The sequence below is a fragment of the Patella vulgata genome, chromosome 5, assembly GCF_932274485.2.
Source record: "Patella vulgata chromosome 5, xgPatVulg1.2, whole genome shotgun sequence".
Taxonomy (NCBI): domain Eukaryota; kingdom Metazoa; phylum Mollusca; class Gastropoda; family Patellidae; genus Patella; species Patella vulgata.
The window spans coordinates 73,578,238-73,598,297 of NC_065883.2; the positions used below are offsets into that span (position 1 = coordinate 73,578,238).

The 20,060-nt window shown below is 37.6% G+C and overlaps 1 protein-coding gene across 2 annotated transcripts in view; it reads left to right on the plus strand.

Moving 5' to 3' along the window:
• Window positions 1–545: 545 nt before the first annotated feature.
• The window catches only part of LOC126822340 (myb-like protein D), a 68,469-nt gene continuing 48,954 nt past the window's right edge, over window positions 546–20,060 (plus strand). For both annotated transcript variants that reach the window (XR_007680770.2, XM_050551181.2), the window contains exon 1: window positions 546–822. Coding sequence is in view for 1 of the 2 variants with exons in the window: in XM_050551181.2 (XP_050407138.1) it covers window positions 642–822 (181 nt within the window). In the remaining variant the exon portion in view is untranslated. The remainder of the gene's footprint in view (window positions 823–20,060) is intronic.

A 20,060-nucleotide genomic window follows, 5' to 3' on the forward strand; every position in this document is an offset into this window, starting at 1 on the left:
CCTCATTTCATTTCATTTCATTTAATTTACCACATGATATAATAATTTGTATTCGTAGTCAAACATGACTTACGCCCAATTGAAAAGATGTTTATTTCAAGACATGGGTTTAACAATAAAATCTCCACACAGCTATACGTCTCATATTTGTGGCGTAAAATAAGATGTAAACAAGAAACGAATTCGTGTGAAAAGTTTCATAATTCGCGATATTATCTTGATGCCGAATAGAACAAACAAAAGAAAGTCTATAAAAATAGGTAAATAAACTAAACCGAGACCGTTGCTATTATTTCAGAATACAAAAGCCTGAAAACACTTTCTACCTACATTTTTAGGCCCATTATTATTATTTTTATGTAGGTAGGTAGGCTTATGGTCTGATAATAACCCCAAAACAAATGAAAGATAATTAGATGGATATTAACTCATAGTAAATAACTAGTCATCCACGTCATGCAACGTCGATAAAACTTGCCAACATTGCTCGTTTTGTTCGTTTAAATACAGCTATATACAGCCCACAACTGAAAAGGATTTATGACGAACGAAGAAGCCACGATAGCAGACGAACTTTCAGCTAAAATCGTTCAGAGCGACATCTAACGGTACACAGGGCAATCAGCGGTCGCCTGCTGAAAATGGCGGCGACCAAAGTTCTGCTATTTCTGTCTTTGTTTATGCTGCCGCTTTTACAATGTGAAAATAGTAACTCACCCCTAAAAAGGGTGATTTATTCTCTGGAGACATTAATAGGTTTTTACCGAGAGAATTACAGGGATTTAAATTTGGATGGACTTTTTGGCCTGCGAGCCCTAGAAGGTGAGTGAATTGCTTAAGATGTTGGGTTATGATGGGTTATACTCATAATGCACGAGAAGCGTAAAGCTGTTGCTGTGTTGCTAGTATAAATTTACACCCAAAAGCAATTTGGCAACCCATTCTAAATGGCAGTCGATCACAGAGGTTGCTTTTAACGCATAAATTGAGACATGGAGTGTCTAGATTTTAACTGTTATACGTACGCAATCGCCTTCGTTATTCACGTGCAGTAACAAGATCGAAAGGGAGAGAATCTTTCCAGACCCAAATAATTTTGGAGTTAGGATTTGGTATCTGATTTATATATATGTAAACAAATGTCAACATTGTTGTGGTTCTGTACTTGATATTAACATTGACCCGTGTTATACTGTTAGTGTGTTTTCTGTTGGTTACAGTCTAGTAACGTTAGTAACTGTGATATATCTAATATACCACAGTTGTATATGGTGCAGGAATATATAGAGGATATTTGTCGTTTTAGAGTGAATAACATATTTTATTTCATCGAGAAGCGAGAAGACTTATATTTTCACGAATGCATAGCATGAGTGAAAATATAAACGTTTTCTTGCTTAGAGATGAAATAAAATATGTTATTCACGACAAAACGACAAATGTTCTATTTATTTTATGATTTTACAATCATTTTAGGTAAAAACAACTAGCCAGTGGAATAACACTTTTATTTCACTGATAAAACGCGGTATTCTACGACTGATCATAAAATAAACATTTATACAAACTGAATATACAATACAATGTCATTGGTTTCAAATATCATACACCATGCTATCATACACCATGCATCCAAATGTAATTAATTGTTAGCTGAATTAGGGCTTTATCGGGTGGAAGGGTATTTTTTAAGGGAGAGGTGGGGGCGAGAGGCACTAGTCCCCTTGAAAAAATGTTGAAATTTGGATCCATTAAGTTAACTCCAATGAATTTAATACCAATATTGTGAGGATCATCTTGACACTGTCAGTGACCCCCCCCCCCCCCCCCCGACTCTTAAAACCTTTAGCCAAATCAAAATTTTATTAGCCAATTCAGAAACTTGTAGCCAAATATTATATTTCTATTCATGTGTTTGTTAATTAAAAATACATATTTAATATGTACTTATTTAATGCACAAGAGTTTATTTTATTCCTTGAACTGTCCGAAAGTTCTCATTTGCGTGATCCTGTGTTCGATCAGGTTTTGGGGTGAGAAAGTTTACCAGCATGGTTCCACCTTGTCAGTGGTGCACGACGAAGTGTCCAGCAAGGGACAATGTGTAGTCATTTGGATGGGACAAACAAAAAGGTCCTGTGTACACATAGATGTGTCCGTAATAGATCCCTTCACAGTTGGAATTTGAAATTAGAGTAGGGCCGCCCAGGGCGTAGCACTCTGCAAGGCATATGCTCGTCTTTATTTGCCCGGTTATTGCAGATAAATAGGGCATTAAACCCTGAATATCGGGCTGTTTACAATCTAAATTTGATGTGTAACTAACGAACAGTACAAAATATATGTTAGCTGTGTATACAATGTACGCAAAGGTAAGTCTGGACTGAAGACCCCTGTCACAGAAAGTAGTAATAGTAGTAGTATAACCTAGAAACCGGAAGCAGTAGTCTAACACCACCAAGCCTATATAACTCCCTGGCCCGAGCTACCCCTATTCACCAAATTTCAGCCCTGGGACAGCCCTAGTGTAGCCATCAACCCTGAACAGACAGACAGACAGACAGACAAACAAACAACCACCAGTCACAAATATTGAAATGAAATGAAATGGGGTTTAATGTCCTACTATTCTGCTCCCACTGATCTACTGAACCCGGGTATACAGTGTGATATGAGGGAAATTTTGCCCGGACAGCGGCACTACGGCCTACTCTTATATCGAATTAAGGACCTCAGTTTTTCGTACCATCCAAACATCTAGACAGCTGTTCTTGTCAGGCCCTCTGTCCTGCATCACTGACAAGGGGAAACCACGCGGGAAAATCACAAATAGATAAGAAATGTGATGCATGATTTGTACTGGACAAAGTATAGACAAAGTACAAAGTGACAATAGGTAACAGATGGATTTAATGTTTCACACAAATAAAATTATACAATAGATAAGAAGTGTGGTGCATGATTAGTACTGGACAAAGAAAAGATGAAGTACAAAGTGAGAATATGTAACAGATGGATTTACTGTTTCACACAAGTAAAAGTATACAACACTTGATAACAAAGATATTAATTATATATTCAATTAAATTATCAACATGAATATCTATATATTAGTGTGGTATACACATAAGTTGTGAAAATAATTAAATATCTGAAAAATGCCTAATTGAGATTGGCACCTATAAAAAGGATCTGTTTTAGTGTAAATCAAGCTGTGGACAAAATCAGTTAGTGTCTGATAAATGGCTGATTGGGATTGACACCTGATAAAGTGAGTCACTCAGATCTGAATTAAACATACATTATACAAGAGTTAAATCTGCCTATTGCAGGTCTTTCTTTGGGCCTGAAATGTTTTCTAAATTATTAATTAGACATTAATTAACCTATCCAGACCATAATCAACTCTCGATGTCATCGCTAGCCTGCGATATTTACTGGATTAGGATCCGATCTGTTTCTCAATGCTCATTCATGATTAAATAAAAAAATGTTTTTTATCGTACTTACTACTGACTTTAGTAATGATGATAGAGGCTGGGTCCAAAATTCAATCACTAAATTCTCGGTTCAGAGTTGATCAATTTGACTGAAATTTTGAGCAAATTCCCCTTTACATTATCTAGTTTCTAACTATTGTAGTAAGAACTACCAGCTCTTTATCTCATCTCACATAATCAGTCGTTAATCAAGAAATTGAAAAAATCGCTCCCCTAAAAAAACTCTCCCAGTTTCGATAAGAAGAATGACTTAGAAATGAAGGAGAGTGATCTGATATTAAGGAGAGTGATTAGTTGTGTGTATGGGAAATGGTTCTGAAGATCAATAACTGCATGTTAGGGTGGTGATTGCTGGTTTCATAAATGATAATACCCCCCCCCCCCCCCAATGACTTTGTAAAGGAGAGCGATTTTCAATTTTAAGGGGAGGGAGAAAAACCTCCCCACGATTGACATTCAGGTGAGTGGCAGGTGCTCGCCTTAAAAAACAATGACTGCATAATGTATCTTTAAATGTTTAATTAGATTATCTTAAAGTTGCAATTTCATATTTTTACGTTATATTTTTAAAATTTATTAAAATAAAGCCTTAAAATAGATGGTGGTCCTACCTTGTTAAAGAATAATCCTATTAATCCTATAATTCACTATTGCCAGTTGAGAAATTGGCAAAAAAATATCATTTTCCTCTTCAAATTCAAACGTTTGAAGACCGCTACTCCATGGTTGAGAATAGAAAACAAGGGAGGTAATTGTGTTATTATTTCCGGTGTAAATGAGTTTTAAATGTGAGAATGACACCTATGATCGTGAGTTGACAACCTACATGTATTGAGCAAAAGACATAGAAATAATTATGTTTTGACTTTCTTAGAAAATATGAAATTGTAACTTTAATTACATGTACATGTACTAATGTTTAATTAGATTATCAATATGGATCTATTTTAGTGTAGATAAAGGTGTGAACAAAATTAGATACAGGTATTATCTGAAAAATGCCTGATTAGAATTGACACCGAAGTCTGTCACCCAAAATACAGATTTGAATTAAATGTTAAAATAAGTTATCAATAACTGAATAATTTAGTGTGGATTGAGCTGGGAAAAAAATGAAATATTATCTGAGAAATGTACGATTTGGTTTGGCACCTCTGGTAAAAGTGGATCTTAATTACATAATCAACACAAGTACAGAGAGAGAGAGAAATGGGGTTTAACGTCCACTCGACACAAACTAGGTCATTTCGGGACTAACGTACAACCGGGGAATCGAAGCCACGTCGGTCTTCTGGACAGAGCAAACCTGGTTGAAATAAAATTGAACCATATGTTAGTCACGAAATGACCTAGTTTGTGTCAAGTGGACGTTAAATCACATCTCTCTCTCCTTCCCCTCAATAAACAAGTTTGTATGGAATTGGACATTAAACCCCATTTCACTCTCTATGAATCCAAACAACAACAACAATATGTCCTGCACATATTTTCTATCATTAACATGTACCCAATGACTTGTCTGACATCACTGACATTACTTTTCATATTTCACATTTTCCCTCGCATGTTATGGTGTAGTATTGGTATTTTGTGCCAAGTCTATGACATTTAGTTTAATGTTCATGTAGTGCATATGATTAGTAACCTACAAATGTAGGTGTCAATCACATCGTCAGACGAAAACAAAATCATGTCATTCACATTAACCATATAGGACCCGGACCCCCCACCACCAGTCGTTGTTGTTTGTATGTAAGAGGAGAGCCGAAAAAAGCTCGCCTTTATTTGCAAATTAAAAAAATTGCTCCTCTAAAAAAGCTCTCCCAGTTTCGGTAAGAAGAATGATTTAGAAATTAAGGAGAGTGAATTGATATTAAGGAGAGTGATTAGTTGTATATGTGGGAAATTGTTCTGAAGTTCAATAACTGTATGTAAGAGGGTCATTTCTAGTTTCATAAAAGATAATAACCCCCCCCCCCCCCCCCATGACTTTGTAAAGAAGAGTGATTTTCAGTAGTATAGCTAGGGAGAAAATCCTCCCCACGGTCGAAATTCTGGTGCTCGGCAGGCACTTGAGGGCAATCGCTCACTGTAAAAAAACAATGACTGTCACCAGAGAGAGAGAGTTGGGGTTTAACATCCACTCGACACAAACTAGGTCATTCTGGACTAAGAAATGGGTTAATTTTATTTCAATAATTTGCTTGCGTGTAGGGATCTTTAGCAGTGGGAGGAAACCGGAGAACCTGGAGAAAACCCACGAGGTTGGACAGGCGACCCTACTCCTTGTCACGTACAACCCGGGTCATCTTGTCCCTATGAAGTCCACGATCTGGTACGTGCAGATACGTTCCGATATATTTCGATACTATCAACACGATTGTTACAACTGACCTCAATATATGATAAGACCTGATAGGATCACCACGATTAAAACCATGATTTTAATTGTAGCACGAATCATGATAGTCGGAACGTAGCATTAGCAGTTGAAATTTGAAGAAAACTTGGCTAAAACTGCGGTCTTTTTTTTTTTTCCCACAATTAATAGTAAGAGAGATTCATGTTATTTTTTCTGGAAATATGATACAGCACTCAGCCGTTTCTGTTCTATAATGCCAGCTAAAGATGACCTGGCCCAAATTGCTTCTGTATGCTTTAAATTCACATGTACGTGAAACTGTATCGTCCGTTAGGGGATTGGGGGAGTGAAAGTATATATTATATATACATTTGGCCAATTACCTACTTTTATAGAAAACAGATAGAAATTGGTCGAAAGTGCAACTACCTTTTCTGTTCTAATGCCAGCTAAAGTTCGAATGGCAAATGGCAAAAGTGACCTGGCCTAGATTACTTCTGTATACTACTCCTACGGAGAAGTAATTGTTTATTTATATTTACCTGATACTGTATGATTAGTCCCCTGAGGAAGTATATAGAGCCAATTACCCTATATGTACAGACAATAGATAATGATTGATCGAGTTACATGTATGTATAAATATAAATTGTATCCATTTACTCGTTTTATTGGGATATAAATAGCGATTACCTTAAAGCTATGTGTACATGTAATAATGACATTATTGATCACGGAACACTTTCAGTGAAAAATCAAATGAAATGAAATGGGGTTTAACGTCCTACTGTTCTTCTCCGAACTGGGCTAACGAAGACAGGCATACGCCATACAGTGTGCTATGAGAGAAATTTTGCCTGGGCACGGCACTATTGCCTACTCTTATATCGAATTCCAACTGCCAAGGGATCTTTTATGTGCACACCAATGTATACATGGGACCTCGGTTTTTCGTCCCATCCAAACGACTAGACGGCTGTCCTTGTCAGGTCCTCTGTTCTGCACCACTGACAATCATTGTCGGAAAATCACGATGAACTTCCTCGGCCAATGCATGTATTGAACACACAGCATCTTACCAACTTAGCCACCGTGGCTCCCCTCTTTCGTTCACTTCATGGTCAAGTATAAACATTAAATATCCCAGGCCAGTTTGGAACAGGGGCTAAGTGAGAGGGACGCAATGACCAGCTTTGCGTCATGGTTTAGAGTTCGTGCGCCCCCTTGCAAATGGCAAAAAATCACGTGGTTTCAATGTGGTTTTCAACATTATAATCATAATGGTCAGTCAGTTTCAAACATATACTGTGGGTCAGATATGCTACAGAACGACTCAAGCATGTTCCACACAGTCCAATATTACCCGGTGGCACTGGGAGGGACTGCCACCCCACCTCCTCCCCTGCACACACATAAAAATATTGTTTTTTGGGGGTCCGGACGGGATCTTGTTCCTCGTGCAAAAGCATGGGTCACCACGCCCCTGGTTTGGAATCTCGGGTAAAATGTCACTATAGTTCACTTATGGCATTTGTCCATCTTGATTCAGAAAATTAGGACGTTGACATCCATTTCATTTCATATATTTGAAGATTATTACTTGACGTTTGAAAACAGTAGGAATTTTCGGATTACAGTTTTATTGCCTTGATTCTTCTTTAGGCTGGTGCAGAAAAGTCAGACTTTAAACCCCATTTCATTTTGACGTTTGAAAACATCAGGAATTTGCGGATTACAGCAGGCTCACTTACAAAGTAAATAAAGAGAAATTGCTAGAAAAATGTGGTAATACGTCTGATCTTATGACAGATATTAGAGAGTCGGTAAAAGTATGCCCCGAGGCGTTTCTCTGTGTATACTGACCTGACATTTAGGGAAATATGTGGAGTTGTGAATTCAAACTGAGAAATGGGCTTTCAGAGCTTACAGATTATATATATCTGTATTTCTGTCTTCATTAGATGGATTATATATCACAATTTATCTTCCAATATAAATCATTATCTTTAGTTATTTATTTATTGTACGTACAGGTACAGTATAGGGTGGGTGGGTGGGGGAGGCATTATCTTTTTTTATTTATTGTATTTCCAGGTATAGGGTGGGGTTGGTGGGGGGGGGGGGGCATTATCTTTTTTTATTTATAGTACTTCCAGGTATAGGGTTGGGGGGGGGGGGGCATTATCCTTATTTAATTATTGTACTTCCAGGTATGGTGGGGGGGGCATTATCTTTAGTTATTTATTGTACTTCCAGGTATAGGGTGTGGGGACGGGAATTATCTTTATTTATTGTACTTCAAGGTATAGGGTGGGATGGGAATTATCTTTAGTTCTTTATTGTACACCCAGGTATAGGGTGGGGGGGAGGGCATTACCTTTAGTTATTTATTGTACCTACCTACAGGTATAGGGGATTACATGTAGGGGGAGTGGTCTAAGACATTCACTTCAGATCATATTACATAAGGTCTGTCATTGAGTCAATTGGCATGACAAGGAGGAGGGTCGCAGGCTCAACCTCAGGGATTTTCTCCAAGACCTCAGGTTTCCTCCTACTGCTAAAGCAAATAATTACGATAAAATTGAACCATATGTTAGTCCCGATATGACCTTGTTTGTGTCAAGTGGATTCTAAAACCTGTTTCTCATTATCTTTTTATTTTTATTCACTTCCCAGTCTTTATTTTATACATTAGTTGTTTTATTTTAAAATTCATTTCCTGGTCTACATGAAAATATATGTAATTATTGTAATACATGTACTATTAGAAGCATGGATTGGCTTGGTTGGGTTTTACCAGATACACACAAATATCAGCTGGCACACAGGGGGGTTGGATGGCCGAATGGTTAGCATGTGTGTGCTGTATCAAAAAGTCTGTCATTGAGTCAACTGACATGGTCTTGAATCCTTGGTTGCACTGACAAGGAGTAGGGTTGCCTGTCCAACCCCGTGGATTTTCTCAGGGTTCTCTGGTTCCTTCCCACCGCTAAAGACCCCTATGCGCAAGCAAATTATTCAAATAAAATTAACCATATGTTAGTCCCGAAATTACCTAGTTTGTGTCTAGTGGATCTTAAACTCTCAGCCTGCACACTGCCCTGTACTTGAGAGAATGTTTAAGGGTATTATTTAAATAAAAGCGAATTATTGAAATAAAATTAACCATGTTAGTCTCGAAATGACCTAGTTTGTGTCGAAGTGGATCTTAAACTCTCTCTCTCTCTCTCTCTCTCTCTCTCTCTCAGCTGGCACACTGCCCTGTACTTGAGAGAATGTTTAAGGGTATTGGGATGGTATTGGTTGATATTTAGTACATGTACATGTATGTTGGATATAAACAAAGACATATTGTATAACTCCAGGTTTTGATAAATCAATACCATTAAGATTTACTGTTAAGATAAATTTTGTAATCCTTGTGGTCCAAACAGCATGTACGTGTTTATCGTGTTTATCGGTATTATTAATTGTTAAAGCAGCTGAGCGTCACATGAGGGATTTTGATATTTTGATTCTTTTGCAAACTCCCCGCATTTTAACACTAGAAATACTAACTGTAACTTTGACATGTAAGCATCCGATGATAAATAACATTTTTTTCGTTAATGCAGCGAAATAAATACAGTAAATGCATAGGGAATAGAGAGAGAGAGAGAGGAATGGGGTTTATTGTCCACTCGACACATACTAGGTCATTTTGGGATTAACACATGGTTCAATTTTATTTCAATATCAGTGGGAGTAAACCAGAGGACCCAGAGAAAACGCACAAGGTTGTACAGGCGACCCTACTCCTTGTCATGTACAACTGGGGAATCTAAATCACGCCAGTTGACTCAATGACAGACCTTATGATACAGCGCAAACGCGTGCTAACCATTCGGCGATCCAACCACCCATTTGTCAAAGTTACACCACTTTACCTTATATACAGGGAATAAATGAAAATGAAATGAAATGGGGTTTAACGTCCTACTGTTCTGCTCCTAAACTGGGCTTTATGAAGATGGGCATACGCCATACAGTGTGCTATGAGCGAAATTTTGCCCGGGCAGCGGCACTACGGGCTACTCTTATATCGAATTCCAACTGCCAAGGGATCTTTTACGTGCACGCCAATGTGTACACAGGTCCTCGGTTTTTCGTCCCATCCGAACGACTAGACAGCTGTCCTTGTGAGGCCCTCCGTCCTGCATCACTGACAAGGGGAAACCATGCTGGCAAATCTGAATGAACTTTCTCGGCCAATGCAGGGATCGAACACCCGACCTCCAGACTAGCGAGCCAGCGTCTTACCCATTTAGCCACGTGGGAATAGAGTATGACACGTGACATTATGACAAATCTACACAATAGTGAGTGCATTTGCTCTGACATAAAATAGATTCCCATAGAATTTGATCTTAACGATAAGTATTATGGGCAAATTTATCATAAATATTTATTGGTTTTAACATAAATAATCAAAAAACACAGATTTAAACTGGTTGATTAGACACCTGGATGTAATAACCTCGAGGCTTGTTATGATGAAGTGAAATTGACTTTATGTCAGGTGTGGGATAATATAACATTTTTCTACCTGTACATGTACATGGTTCACTGATCACACTACATGTATATACCTAGATACATAATACACAGGTAGGTATCATATCAAGTTGATATATACTATTCAAAAAAAGTAGGGGATATTTGATTTTGGGGGCATAATACTAAAATATGCAAATGACTACGAAAAAAGTCACTATAGAACCTAACAGAAGAAACATTTCCAGTTACATGTGACGCCCAAACGCACCAATAGCTACCGCATGGAATGCAGGTGATGCTTGGGATCATCATGGGGGTCCAACCCAAGATTTGCACGACTCTGACTTTGAATGTTACAGTCATTGTGGCATTGAATTCCAGGGTGGAAACATAAGTTTAATTGTTTTAGTGACCAGAAAACAAATTTTGATATGCGTCGGCTTACCCAAAATGAAAGGTTACGTGCCCTTGGCATGCTACAGATCGGCACAACACAGGCGGTTGTGGCGCGGACGATGAATGTTTCTCAGTCTGTCATAAGCAGGCTATGGTCCAGATACCGTGATACACAATCTGTACAGGACAGACCACGCTCAGGTCGACCAAGGGCGACAACTCAAGCCCAGGATCGATTTATCCGTACCTTGGCCTTGAGAAATCGTGTCATCACAGCAAATCAGATCAGCGCTCGTCTTCAAACAGACACTGGTGTGAGAGTGAGTGGCCAGACGATTCGGAATCGACTGCATAGGGGTCACCTTCGCGCCCGACGTCCTCGCGTGATCCCTTGTTTGAGAGATCATCACATTCAGGCAAGACGTCGTTGGTGTAGGGATCGTCAACACTGGGATAATCGACTCTGGAGCAATGTGATGTTTTCAGATGAGTCAAGGTTCACTGTTGATTTTTTGGACAGACGTAGGAGGGTGTGGCGTCGTCAAAACGAGCGCTTCCAAGACGTTAACGTCATCAGACATGATCGATTTGGGGGTGGTTCTGTTATGGTGTGGGGAGGCATCACTGTTGCTGGAAGAACGGCTTTACACGTTGTTGCAGGGCGTGTTACAGGCCAGTACTACCGGGACAACATCTTGGCAGTCCATGTTGTGCCGTTCGCACGACGTCATGGCCGCCGTTTCATCTTCCAGGATGACAACGCAAGATGTCACAGGGCCAGGATCGTTACAGGTTACCTCCAACAACAGAACATCACCACATTACCTTGGCCAGCACTGAGTCCCGACCTCTCCCTCATCGAGCATGTCTGGGACATGCTTGGACAGAGGTTACGTCAACGTCAACAACGTCCTGCCAATGTCCAAGAACTTGCTGCTGCGTTGCAACAGGAATGGGACAATCTGGACCAAAATGACCTTAGATGTCTCATTAGGAGTATGCCACGTCGGATCAATGCTTATTTGGCAAACAGAGGAGGATTTACCCGTTACTGACTTGGTTGTGATGCTGTGGTAACTTTGCTGTTTGACCCCGGGTATCATTTTACCCTTATAATGGTCAGTCTGTGCCTTACCTAGTCTAACGATCATTTGGAATAAATCGATGAATGTGAACTTCATTTCATTTTGTCATTTGTTTCTTCGTCAGTTTCATTAGGTGACTTTAATAACACTTAAAAATCAAATATCCCCTACTTTTTTTGAATAGTATACTATCAACACAATGGACAGTTGTCATGTTCATTTATTGTCACTCAGGTAAAGTTAACTGTATCTTAATGATACAAAAAGCCCACTGTCACTCAGGTAAAGTTACATGTGAGATAATGATACAAAAAGCCCATTCATGCACCATTTATTGTCGCTCAGGTAAAGTTAAATGTATCTTAATGATATAAAATGCCCACTGATGCACCATTTATTGTTGCTCAGGTAAAGTTAAATATGTTTTAATGCTACAAAAAGCCCACTCAAATTCCTGATGCACCAGGAGAAAGCCCTGACATCATATGTGGGTTAGGGTTAGGGAAAGGGTTATTAGGACCTGCAGATTTCGTCAAAGTCTTGAGATGTAAACAGAGCTAGCCCTAACCCGAACCTGAACCCTGGACCAAGCATAACCCTTGCCCTTACCCTTACCCTAACCATAACACACAATGCACATACATGTATGACATATGTACAGGACCGTCTCCAATCTATCGGAATATCAATTCAAAAATGGTTCAATTCTGTTAAGTATTTACAAAGTATTTTGAACTGAAATTTCATCTATCTTCTGCTGTTCACTGTGCAATACATGTAAGCACGACGCCATCTGGTTGTCCACGAAAATTTAATGGTATACCTTATTAAAAATAGTGGGGCATTGACCTCCCAGTGGAGTATGTTACAAGGAGTAGGGTCGCCTGTCCAACCTCGTGGTGTTTTTTCCGGGTCCTCCAGTTTCCTCCCACTACTAAAGACCCCTACATGTATGGGTAATCGAATTATTGAAATAAAATTGAACCATATGTTAGTCCGGAAAAGACCTAGTTTGTGTCATAAAATGCCATTTCTCTGTCCCACTCGCTTGCCATATGCCTGTCTTCAATAACCTAGTTCATGCAGGTACAGAAAAGTAGGACGTTAATTCCCATGTCGTTGTGTAACACAGGAGTTGAACTGTTTACTGCTTCTAGTTTTGTTTTTAACGCGAACAGTAGACAGATAAAAAAAATAGTTGTTTTTTAAACGTAAACATTAAGTAAATCTACAAACATCTCTTCAGTTAAAAGGGTATTACGCATTCCAATTCTTCAACCTAATCCAACAGATTCTGTCTATCTTAGTTTCAAAGTACACGTTAGTATTGATGTTACAGAGAATACACATTTACATTGAGAGTCAATCAGTGATTACATCACAACACTTAGGCAGGTGTATATATATATATACACTGCTAGATCAATACATATTTATAACATGCTAGTTTTTACCAGACCAGGGTCTGGTTTCACAAAACATTCTTCGACTTAAAGGAGCTAAATCAATAATATTTGGAACCTAGAAATTGACATAAATGGGTCGTAACACATATAATAATATAATATGAATGTATATAAACTGATTTACATTCAATCGTTTCTGTTTTTACTGTCATTTCTCATCTGTTATGTTCGGCGAAATACGTCTGAAGTCTTAATCGAATGGCAATCTCTGGCGTCTGGTTATTCCAATGTACACCGATAATATTTATTGCGCATGCTCTCCAGATAAGAATATGGCGTCTCTGTTTAACATGACTTGTGAAATACATGTATGTCTAGCCTTGTTATTCGAGTCCCTTGTTACAAATGACGCTGAATCGCATTATGGTACACGATTCAAGGTACCAATGGTAAAATGTTTATTTTGTCTTAAATATTGGATATCAGAAGCCCATTTTTTCCCGGTTCATAGTGGATCAATTTGAATGAAATTTTCAACAAATTGCATTTACATTATCTAGTTTTTAACTATTATAGTGAGAAATGCCAACTCGTTATCGAATCTCCCATAATGTATCTTTAAGAATTTACTCAACTTCAAGCACTGTTTATGAGAAAATTGTTCGCAAATTTTAACTAAAATATAGCTCTTCATAAAATTTTGTTGTTTTAATGCATCAAATACATTCTTAGATTTAAGTTAAGTTTCAAGCAATGTTTATGAAAAAATTGTCGCCTTATTCTAACTAAAATATAGCCCTTTATAAAACTTTTGTTGTTTTAATGTATCAAATACATCAATTAGAAACCATGTGGAAAGTTTTGTGTTTCTGGATCAAAGACGTTTCTCATAAACAACACTTGAAAGTTTAATAAATTTTTAACTGAAGTCTGACACGGTTACATATACGTACATGCATAACATGCTAGACCAGATCTGCATTTAAAGATACATTGTTCGTGAGCTAAATCTGCTCGAGTTGAATGAGATTAGTTTTCCGCAACGAGAGATGGTTGTAGTTTTGTGATATTTAGTTTTGAACACAAAATCATTTTAATGGATTTAAAGAGCTAAATCTTTCGATTGCAGGTCTTTTTTTCTAGATTCAAATCTTATACAGTATTTATGAATTCGAATCCCCTGTTGTACCTGACAAGGAGTAAGGTCGTCTGTCCAACCTTGTGGGTTTTCTCCGGGTCCTCCGGTTTCCTCCCACTGCTAAAGACCCCTACGCGCAAGCAAATTATAGAAATAAAATTGAACCATGTGTTAGTCCCAAAATGACCGGGTTTATTTATTCACATGGTTTGCCCATATTCAACTCTCTAGATCATTGGTCGGCTTAGATATTGAACAGATTAGTTCAGAGTTAATATGAACGTCACTCAATTAAGGACTGACATTCAGACTTTGTTTATATCATGGCATTCGTACCTACTTGACAATTAGCTATTTCTTGTCATAACTTCATGCACTTCTATTTAATATTTTGTATATATTGTATGTTGTCCTCAAGGGAGGTCCTGATACAATACTGTTGTTTCATGTTGTAATAATTGTCATATTGTTATAATTTTATGTACACGTTTATATTGTATGCTGTCCTAAATGGATGCAATAAAATCTTACTTACTTACTTAAACACTCAGAATAAATTAATTTGACTGAAATTTTTATTATCTTATTTTAACTATTAAAGCAACAACAGCTATCTGTTTATCTAAGGTGGTTGGGTTAACGTGTGCATGTTGCATCATAAAGGCTGTCATTGAGTCAAGTGGCATGGTTTCGATTCCCCGGTTGTACGTGACAAGGAGTACCTTTAGGGTGGCCTGTCCAACCTCGTGGGTTTTCTCCAGGTCCTCCGGATTCCTCCCACCGCTAAAAGACCACTAAGAGCAAGGGAATTAATGAAATAAAATTGAACCATATTATGTTAATCCCAAAATGACCTAGTTTGTGGTTAAACCCCATCTCTCTCTCTCTCTCTCTCTAAATCTTACTACAGGTAATGCATTTTTAAACAGGTGTACATACATGTATGTATATGTATGTTAGACCAGACCTGTGTTTAATACACCCACATTAAACCAGGTGTGTAAAACTGTAAATATAGACTGTCAAAACATTCAGGTTTCAGGTTACAAGTATTACATATCCTTGTCTGCGATCTATAGGTTACATTCATGATATATCCTTGTTTGATGTCATTTTTATTGCGGGCGCCACAGTGGCCCATTGTCTGGGGTCTTTGCATTACATTTATTGTATATCCTTGTCTGTAGTCCTTATTACGCAAGCCAGCTCGTTTCTGGTGTTTGTCGAAAAAGTTCATTGTTTGATGTCTTTAGGTTACATTCGTTACATATCCTTGTAGGGTATCTATAGGTTACATTCATTACGTCTGTGTTTGATGTCATCTTTATTACGAGAGCCACAGTGGCTCAGTGAGTATGGCACTCGCTTGATAATCAGATCGTCTTGGGTTCGCTCATGGTGTTGGTCAAGAAAGTTCCTCTCAGGACTTTCCGACTTTGTTTGTTTCCCCGTGTCAGTTATGCAGGATGGAGGGCCTGACAAGAAATAGTTTCTAATAATTCGGATTGGGCAAAAAAACAGGTCCTGTGCACACATTGACAGCTAAAATTCGAAATAAGAGAAGACTGTTGCTCCGCTATCTGGACAAAATTTCCCTCATAGCACTTGAATCCCCGGTTGTACGTGACAAGGAGTAGGGTCGCCTGTCCAGCCTCGTGGGTTTTCTCCGGGTCCTCTGGTTTCCTCCCACTGCTAAAGACTCCAATGCGCAAGCGAATTATTGAAATAAAATCCATGTGTTAGTCTCGAAATGACCTCTCTCTCTCTCTCTTTCTCATAGCACATTGTATGGTGTATTATGTATGTTGGTCTTCATTAGCCCAGTTGGAGCAAAAAGGTAGGCCAATAAACCCTTTTTCATTTCATTACATCTAATATACAATGTAGGTGAGTATTTCTCTGCTTGAAGTTTTAATGTTGAAATATGTTTTTGTTGTCAGTTTCTAGGCTGATGGGGGGTTGATGGCCGAATGGTTAGCATGTGTGCGCTGTATCATAATGCCTGTCATTGACTCAACTGCCATGGTTTCGAATCCCCGGTTGTACGTGACAAGGATTAGGGTCGTCTGTCCAATCTCGTGGATTTTCTCTGGGTCCTCCAGTTTCCTCCCACTGCTAAAGACCCCTACAAGCGAATTATTGAAATACAATTAAACCATATGTTAGTCCCGAAATGATCTAGTTTGTTTCGAGTGGATGTTAAAACCCCGATTTCTCACCCTCTCTAAGCTGATCTTGTCATGAAGCTATTTGAGGACATATAAATTGAGAAATTATTATTATTATTATTATTCATCTTCTATAGCGCTTCATTATATCTGGTGATATTTCTGAGCGTTTAACAAATGTCACATCACAGTTTGTAATAATATTTAAACAAGTGTGTTTTTAACTCTGATTTAAATTTAAGAAAAGTTGAACTTTCTCTAATTGTTCTTGGTCTGCAAACTGTAGATCTGACATTATCATTTTGAGTTTAATCATAATAAAAAATTGTTTTAATGTCAAGTCAAGCTAAGTAGATCATTTTGGAACTGATTGAAATTGAAAAAAAAAAAAATCACTTATCAGAGTTATATTTTAAGTGTTTTTCAAATACATTTAGTTTATTTAGCTTAATGGGCCCTGCTGTAAAACAAATCTAGGACATACCCTGACACTCGAACAATCCAGAACATACCCTGACATACCTAAGAACATGTTATTATTCTAAGTAAACGTGAGTCTTGCATTTTAAGTTATTATGATGATGAGTCAATTGTTATTTTAAGTTATTACCGTGAGTCAATAACAAATTGTTATTTTAGGTTATTACAATGAGTCAATTGTGATTTTAAGTTATTACGATGAGTCAATTGATATTTTAGGTTATTGCAGTGAGTCATTTGTTATTTTAGGTTATTACTATGAGTAAATTCTTGGGTCAATTGTTACATGTATTTTAGGTTATTACAATGAGTCAGTTGTTATTTAAGGTAATTAGGATATTGTAGGTACTTAGAGTACAGTAGTCTATGATTATTTCCAATGATATTATTTAAAATATTAACGACAAATGTTTTGGCGAGAGTGATAATTGAGTGATAATTAAGTGATATTTAAACCTGTGAAACCAATTAAGACTGTTATATAGTCTACTGTTATATGCATGTATCACTTTATTAGAATTCCATCCATTTATTGTCTAATTACTTATACAGATAACTTGGTGAATCATCTCTCTTACTCTCTCTCTCTCTTCTGCGAAACATCCCTATACTCTAGCAAATTATTGAAATAAAATTGAACCATATGTTAGTCCCGAAACAGTGTAACACTTAATTTATTGTCTAATTACCTATACAGTTAGGCCCTACTTTGGTGAATCATCTCTCTCTCTCTCTCTCTCTCTCTCTCTCTCTCATATTCCTATGTCTTTATTATCGCTCTCACTACTATATATCCCTACACCCTAGCAAATAAAATTGAAATATAATTGAACCATATGTTAATCCTGAATCAGCATAACACTTAATTAAAAAGTTATAAAAAGTTATGAAAATGTTGACACTTTCATTGATTTAGATTTTATGTAATCTTTGACTTCCTGTGTCCATTAATGGCACACTTAATTAAAAAGTCATAAAACATTATGAAAACATTGACACTTGTCATAAAGGGTAATGTATAGGACTTGAATCTCAATGATAGAGATAAATACATAATGACTGTTTAATGATAGATTCTGTACATAAAGTTGATGACAATATGGAATCGTCAATACTTGTTAATGAGTAATCTAAATATGAGACAATGACACAATTTCACATAGCATATAGATATATAGATAATGGCAATGGAATTAATATATGAAGTTGTTCTAGTGCTTATTGGGTTGGGGGTGGGGGTGGGGGGATAGCTAAATTGTCAGCACGTGCGCGCTGTATCATAAAGTCTGTCATTGAGTCAGCTGGCGTGGTTTCGATTTCCCGGTTGTATGTGACAAGGAGTAGGGTCGCCTGCCAAACCTCGTGGGATTTCTCTGGGTCCTCCGGTTTCCTCCCACTGCTAAAGACCCTGACGCGCAAGCGAATTATGGAAATAGAATTGAACCATATGTTAGCCCCGAAATGACCTAGTTTGTGTCAAGTTGACGTTAAACCCCATTTCTCTCTCTGGTGCTTATTGTATGCCATGGTTTCTGTTTGTCAGTGGTGCAGGATGGAGGGTCTGACAGCTGTCTAGTCATTCGGATGGGACGGAAAACCGAGGTCCTGTGTACAAATTGGTGTGCACGTAAAAGATCCCATGATAGATGGAATTCGATATAAGAGTAAGCCGTAGTGCTGCTGTTCCTCATAGCACACTGTATGGCGTATGTCCGTCTTCATTAGCCAAGTTCGGAGCAGAACGGTAGGATGTTAAACCCCATTTCATTTCATTTATTGTATGTATTTTTATGGGCTCATCATTTGGTTTTCCTTAGGAGCTCATTTGGACAGTTTATATGTTAAGTACTGCCAGTTCCAACTGAATGTACATGTATTTTATCAATTGTTATGTTAATTGCTAGTTTAATTGTCATTTTACTAATTCACCTTCCAGACACAAATGATTGTATTATTTATTTACCTGTACAGATTAGATGTTTCATTGAGGTGTATTTACCTGAGATAAAACTGTCGGATCTTATCTTATATGTAGGTAAATTGATGTGTTTTTACCTGTGTCGGATCTTATCTTCGTTAATTTATTGTACAGTAAAGATGTTTATTAATAAATTACTTTGAATTTACATTTATGAATTTAAAGAGGCTTATTAATAGCTTTTAAACCTTTGCGGGTTGGGTGGGGTGATGGCCGAATGGTTTAACATGTGTGCGCTGTATCGTAAGGTCTGTCATTAAGTCAACTGACAGGGTTTCGATTCGCCCGCTGTACGTGACAAGGAGTAGGGTTGCCTGTCCAACCTCAAGGGTTTTTTTCCGGGTCCTCTGGTTTCCTCCCACTGATAAAAGACTCTTACTTGCAAGCGATTTAATGAAATAAGATTGAACCATATGTTAATCCCAAAATGACCTAGTTTGTGTTGAGTGGCTGTTAAACCCCATTTCTCTCTCTCTCTATTCAAGATTTAACCTTGCTTCTCCATTTTTGAAATAATTCATTAAATGCCTGAAGCGTTTTAATCTACTGACCCAGAGAGTTGATTATGGGCTTATCATGTTAATAAATGTTCAAATAATAGTTTATAGAACATCTGAAATCAAAATAAATATCTATGTAGGCAGATTTAGCTCTTGCATTATCTTTGATAAAATAAAAAAATGTTTCAGTGAGAGCCTGTAGTAATTGATGTCAGGGTTCGTTGTGATTCAAACCACTTGTAAATTAAAGAGTCAGATCTCAGTGGTTTCTGGTTTCAGGTTGATATCAAACACATCTAATCCACTTGAGGTAATTGAGATTAATATTTCATGATCAAATTTGATCCACAGTATTTCATTTTTCGTTCAGAGATTGTGATCTTGTTTAAGTATCCGAGTATGTGTAGGTGGGTGAAGGATGTGGCTGTCATTTTTTTTTCAAAGATTGTGATAAGGTTTATAATAAATCTTTACGCACTACACTACACTGAATGATTTGAGGGTGGGA